A 5691-nucleotide genomic window follows, 5' to 3' on the forward strand; every position below is an offset into this window, starting at 1 on the left:
AGAGGTAGAAGCAGAGGTAGGAGGTGAAGATTAGAGGGACTAGCTGCTACAAAGCAATTTAAATGCAAATATTTTCACACAGAAATTGGAAATGGCTGGAGGGGAAGAAGCTGTATTCTGAGTTAAAAGTCTATTTGTCTAGCCCTAAATTCTGGCCGGCACTTATCTCCCTGGGGCTGGGTGGGGGACTCTTCCTATCTTTTCTGTCAAGCCTAGGCAGTGTCAATTGCAATGTTGCCAACCTGTTCCTGGCATGAGTTTCCTAGGAGAGTTGGCTCTCTCAGAGGACCATGCACTCTTTTCTTTTCTTTTTTTGTGCGGTGCTGGTATTAGAATTTGAACTCACTTGTTACTTTTTTTTTCTTTCAAGGCTAGCACTCCACCACTTGAGCCACATCTCCACTTCCAGCTTTTTGATAGTTAATTGGAAATAAGAGTCTCATGGAGTTTCCTGCTCTTTCCTGTCTGGACTGGCTTTGAACCAGAATCCTCATATCTCAGCTTCCTGAGTAGCTAAGATTACAGGCATGAGCCATTGGCACCTGGCAGGGTAGTGCACACTTTGATATGAGAGTCATACTTGATCCTGACACTTAGTCCAGTACTTCCAATTTATTGGTGAGGAACCTTAGGAAAAGAGAGGGGAGATGAGATACAACTCAAGGTCTCTAAGTTATATGAGTAGATTTGGAACCAGAACCTAAATTGTTCCCCCTGCCCCTTCCTCCTCCACCGTCATTACCTCCTCCTCCTCCTCCTCCTTCTTTGCCCATCCTGGGACTTGAACTCAGGGCCTGGGCTCTGTCCCTTGGCTTTTATGCTCAAGGCTAGCACTCTACTACTTGAGCCACAGATATACTTCCAGTGTTTTTTTGATTAATCGGAGTCTCACAGATTTGTCTGCTTAGACTAACATCCAACCTCAGTCCTCAGATCTCAGCCTCCTGAGTAGCAATGATTACAGAAATGAGCCATGGGCACCTGGCCTCAGAACCTAAGGTTTTTGGCCTCTACTCAAGTATCATTTCTATTACCATAAACTTCTGCCAGTTAGGAGCCCTTGAGACCTGGTGGAGAATAGGAAATCAGGGCTCTGGGTCCTTCCTGAAATCATCCCTCATTTCCCTGAACCTGCATGTAGAGGAGCTGTGAGTAAGGAGGCTTGGGGCTGAGCAAGGAGCTTTGTCACCAAAGCTTAGCTTTAGGTTTGCTGGCAGATTTCCTTTCTTTCCAGGCTGCAGTATCTGCTCCTCTGAGGCCAATGTGTGTATTGAATGTGCATGTATTTGAGAACAGCAAAATATTACTAGTGTAAAACTTGAAGGGACTTCAGAGAGAGACATAACAAAAACATGTTCAAGTAGGTAGGATCGATTCTCTTTCCTTAGTGGATTTTTCCAACTTGAAATACCTGACATCACTGGGGAAGCTATCTATGGGAATGCTCAGAGGATGTAATTACTCTTTCCCTCTGGAACAGTTTTTGTCCTGTAACCTTTTGGGGTGAGATACTGAAGGATAGGAAATACACCCTGTTTCTTTCTCAGATATGGAGACTACCCTCCCCCCACTCCCCACCCTGTACTGGTTTATGCTGCTTTGTCCTCTTCACATCTAGGCATCTTGATTTCTCTTCCTGCTTGGCTGTGGGAGCTGCTGGGTTTACCATAGAACACAAGCTTCTAATTAAACTAATTAATCATGCCTGCTCCTTTATGTAGCATCCTTACTGTTCCCCAAGTGTTGTACTGAGAGAGGGAGGAGCTGGAGGCCCAGTGCAAGAGGGCTCTTGTGGATTCCAGACCTCTCTTCCTTGGCCTGCAGTGGTGATTGTTTCTCTGGCTGCAGAGCTGTGTAATTAGCTCCTCTCTCCATCTTTACCTACATCTGTGCTTCACTCTCATGTATGATTTAGTATCCAGAGCAGGATACTGTTAGAACAGTGGTGTTATTATTATCTATATGCTTTCTATTTCTACTTCTGTGTCCTTCATATTAGCTTTGACAAAGTGGATAGGGTCCATTGTCATTGTCTTCTAGGAGCCACATCAGGGGAAGGAGGGAGTGAGAACTGGGACTTGGGAGCCCTGAGCACTTATTACACTTTCTAAGGGCTGGAGAGAGCCCAGGAACTGCATGAAGAGGAGCTGAGTTATCACAGATTTGTGTCCTACTGGAACTTCTCATCTCTTGGTGCTGTCTGTTCCAGGTGGTGGAGGAATCATCCTTCCTGACCCTTGACATGCTGGAGTCCTGTTTTCCTTATGTCCTGCTTCGAAATGCCTATAGGGAGGTATCTCGGGCCTTCTACCTGAACCGGGTGCCGGCCGTTCCCCACTGAAGGGCCCACCTTGGACCTACCTACCTAGACCTACGCCTGAATGGAAGCTGTGGTCATTTTCCTCAAAGGGGATGGGGGTGGGGTGGGATACTAAGGAGAGGGAGAAGAAGAGAGGGGGAGGGAGGGAGAGAGAGACACACACACAGAGAGGGGGGGAGGGAGAGGGAGAGGGAAAGGGAAGAGCCAGGAGCTACAGCTGATGAACAGTTATATGGTAGCATAATCCAGGGCTGAGAAAGGGTAGAGAAGTAGGGAAGGCTGGGGGCATGGAGGATAGTTCATGGATGGGCCACATGTGTGAATTTTTACCATGAAAAAAACTGAGTGACCTATAAACGTATTTCTCTGGTGACTAGAGCTTGAGCTCTGATAGGTATGGGTCTCTCCGACCTTCATCACTATTCTAGGATAATGCTGGCGGGCAGAGATGATCAATCATCATATTAAACCATAATGAGCTTATAATCCTCCCTCTGGAGCTGCTATTGTCTCCTGCACATTCATTAGGACGATTATCTCCTCTCTTCCTTTTCCAAATGTGTTCAGCAAACATTCAGCCTGCTTCTACTGCAGAAAACCTGCAAAAGGACCCCTCTTCTCCTTTATGGGGCTCATCTGGTACCTCCAACTTGACTACACTTCCCACAGGGGCAGGGAGGAAGTACCCACTGTAGAGTTTAACTGTCCACCTGTTCTCCTGCCCTGTGTGGATAATGAGTGTGTTCAATGAGTGTGTGCTCTCAGTTGCCTGCCTTTTTGTTGCTTGTGTCTGTCCTAGGGCTTGAACTCAGGGTCTGGGTGCTGCCCCTGAGCTTTTTTGCTCAAGGCTAGTGCTCTCCCACTTGAGCCACAGTTCTAGTTCTGGCTTTTTGCTGGTTAATTGGAGATAAGAGTCTCCAAGACTTTCCTGCCTGCATTGGCTTTGAACCGAGATCCTCAGATTGCAGCCTCCTGAGTAGCTGGGATTATAGGGCACAAACTAGCAATGCCAACTCCCTTCTCTTTGAGCAAAGTGGCAGTCTAGAGCAATCCTAGTGATATGGCCCAGATTCATATGGACTTTCCCTCCTACCATATTTGGGGGTACACTTCTCTCCTGTTTGGAGGGAGTGTTTTAACCCCCAATCCCCTTGTCAGCCTGAGTACAGCTGTTGCTCCAGGCAGGGATTTCTCTGGTAGATCTTAAATTTCACAAACCTCATTAGGTTGTAGGGCCCTGGGAGTAGGTGTCCTTGAGGGAGTACAAGCTATTTCAACTTAGCCCTTTTCTGCACTAATTAGAATTTCAAGTGTCACAGAGCCTGGGGCATTGAGATAGCACTAAACTAGGTTTAGTTAACTCTGTGGCAGGAAACAGTGGTCCCATCCGTCACTCTTCTCTCCACAGCCAGGGTGGACCAGAGCAACAGATTATGTGTGTCATAGGTTCAAAGTGGTCAGAATGGGCAAATATAATTAGCTAGTTGATTAATTAAGGTCAGGTCTGTACTTTTATGATGAAAAGGAAGTCATTCTTGGCTTTCTGCAAAACCATCCGGTCCTCATTAAACTAATTTGATAGCTGTTTGGGTGGGTTTTTCTCCCCCCTCCCTCTCTCTCTGTATTTTTCCAGACCTTGGATTAGTTAATACTTTCTTGACTTGGCACCGGTAATCAACACACGTTTTCTTCTTAGCAACAACTGTCTGGATAGAAGCAACAGTGAATCTGGCTTCATGCTTCAGCTAATCGTCCTTCCTAGCTATGGAAAGGACATGACGTTCTAAGGAGTGATTCAGTGTCAGGCCTCCTGAGACCAAAGCTTGCGAGTGCATTCGATCAGGAAGAGAAGGCTCAGAAGGATCTGATCAGCGACCCACCACTCTTTCTTTCTCTTAAGCCAGTGTCTTGTTGAAATAGCTCAGGCTGGCCTTCAGTGGACAATCCTCTTGCCTCAGTCTCCTGAGTGCTGGAATAAGAAGTGTGCACCACTACACTCAGCTGATCCTACACCCTTTTGTCTTCTGCTTGGTTCTACTTCTTCCATATGTGTGGGGAACTACTCACATTCACCCTCCCAGCAAATAAGACAAGTTATGCAGGGGGACGGAGTGATAGACATATTCTTTTCTTATAGTTTATTTGGTTTGAGATGAAGTCTTCGGTTGCCTAGGCTGGTCTCGAACTCATGAGTTAAAAAGTGATCCTCTTGCCCTAGCATTCTGGATAGTTGGAGCTACAAGCATGAACCATCATGTCTGACTGATAACCTTTATTGAGATATTTAACTCACACTTGTAAGGAATAATGCAGAAAGATTTATAATTTTCAGTTTCCATCAATGGAAGCATCTCACAGAACCATAGTACACGATAGGAGAGAAGCATTGATATAATCCACTGATCTTCAGATGTCCCAGTTTTACTGATACTCGTCTCACTGCTCATGTGTTTTTAGCTCTGTGCAGGTTTGTAGATTTATGTATGTTATCACCACACTCAAGAGACAGAGCAGTTACATTGTCACAGGGACCCCATACCCAAGTCTCTCCTCCAACCCCCTTCTCCTAAATGTTGTGACTTGATATAATGTGTTTTCATAAACATGTAATCATACACACACATTTACCTGCCACCACTTATACTTTTCCAAAATATTATTTCCATTTTTAATAGTAATTCTGTAAGATAGCTTGGGAAAGCCTTTTTATTTCAGGTTAGGAAACCAGCTCAGTGACATTAATTAAATGAGTTAATGAAAATCACATGGTTAGCAGGAAAACTAGAACTAGGATCCAAGTGGATGATCACTCCTAGATTTTCTACTTGACTGGGAAAGAAAAAGACTATTTTTTTTTTTTTTTTTTTTGCCGGTGGAAGGGGGCAGGGGGGATTGCTGGTACTGGAGCTTGAACTCAGGGCCTAGTGGTCTTGATTCACTTTTTGTTCAAGGTTAGTACTTGACCCACATATCCACTTCTGGCTTTTTGCTGGTTAATTGGAGTTAAGACTCTCATGGACTTTTCTGCCCAGGTTAGCTTCAAATCTTGATCTTAAGATCTCAGCCTCCTGAGTAGCTAGGACTATAGGTATGAGTCACCTCTGTCTGACGAGACTGCCTATTTATAAAAGAAGAGGTGATGAGGGTTCAGATGGCTTTTACCACTTAGAACAGAAGGTGGACATAGAGGGAATGGACAGATGAGATCACAAGGGCCCATCTGTACTTCCAGTAACTTCACCTCCTGGTCAAGGACGCAAGACTTCTTGCAGCCTGGACATAATCAGTTATGAACTGTTTTGCTCTCAGACTCCCCCATCTTTGCTTAGTGCCCCTCCCCTCTCAAACAAACAAACAAGCTGAGGAAGCTG

At 45.2% G+C, this 5691-nt stretch overlaps 1 protein-coding gene across 2 annotated transcripts in view; it reads left to right on the top strand.

The window, feature by feature from the left end:
* Positions 1–2417, top strand: part of Nckap1l (NCK associated protein 1 like) — a 58939-nt gene extending 56522 nt beyond the window's left edge. For both annotated transcript variants that reach the window (XM_070042246.1, XM_070042248.1), the window contains exon 31: positions 2210–2417. In XM_070042246.1, coding sequence (XP_069898347.1) covers positions 2210–2341 — 132 coding nt within the window. In that variant the 3' untranslated portion in view covers positions 2342–2417. The remainder of the gene's footprint in view (positions 1–2209) is intronic.
* Positions 2418–5691: the final 3274 nt, after the last annotated feature.

This window comes from Dipodomys merriami, unplaced genomic scaffold, assembly GCF_024711535.1.
Source record: "Dipodomys merriami isolate MVZ:Mamm:240054 unplaced genomic scaffold, mDipMer1.0.p SCAF_10, whole genome shotgun sequence".
Classification (NCBI taxonomy): Eukaryota; Metazoa; Chordata; class Mammalia; order Rodentia; family Heteromyidae; genus Dipodomys; species Dipodomys merriami.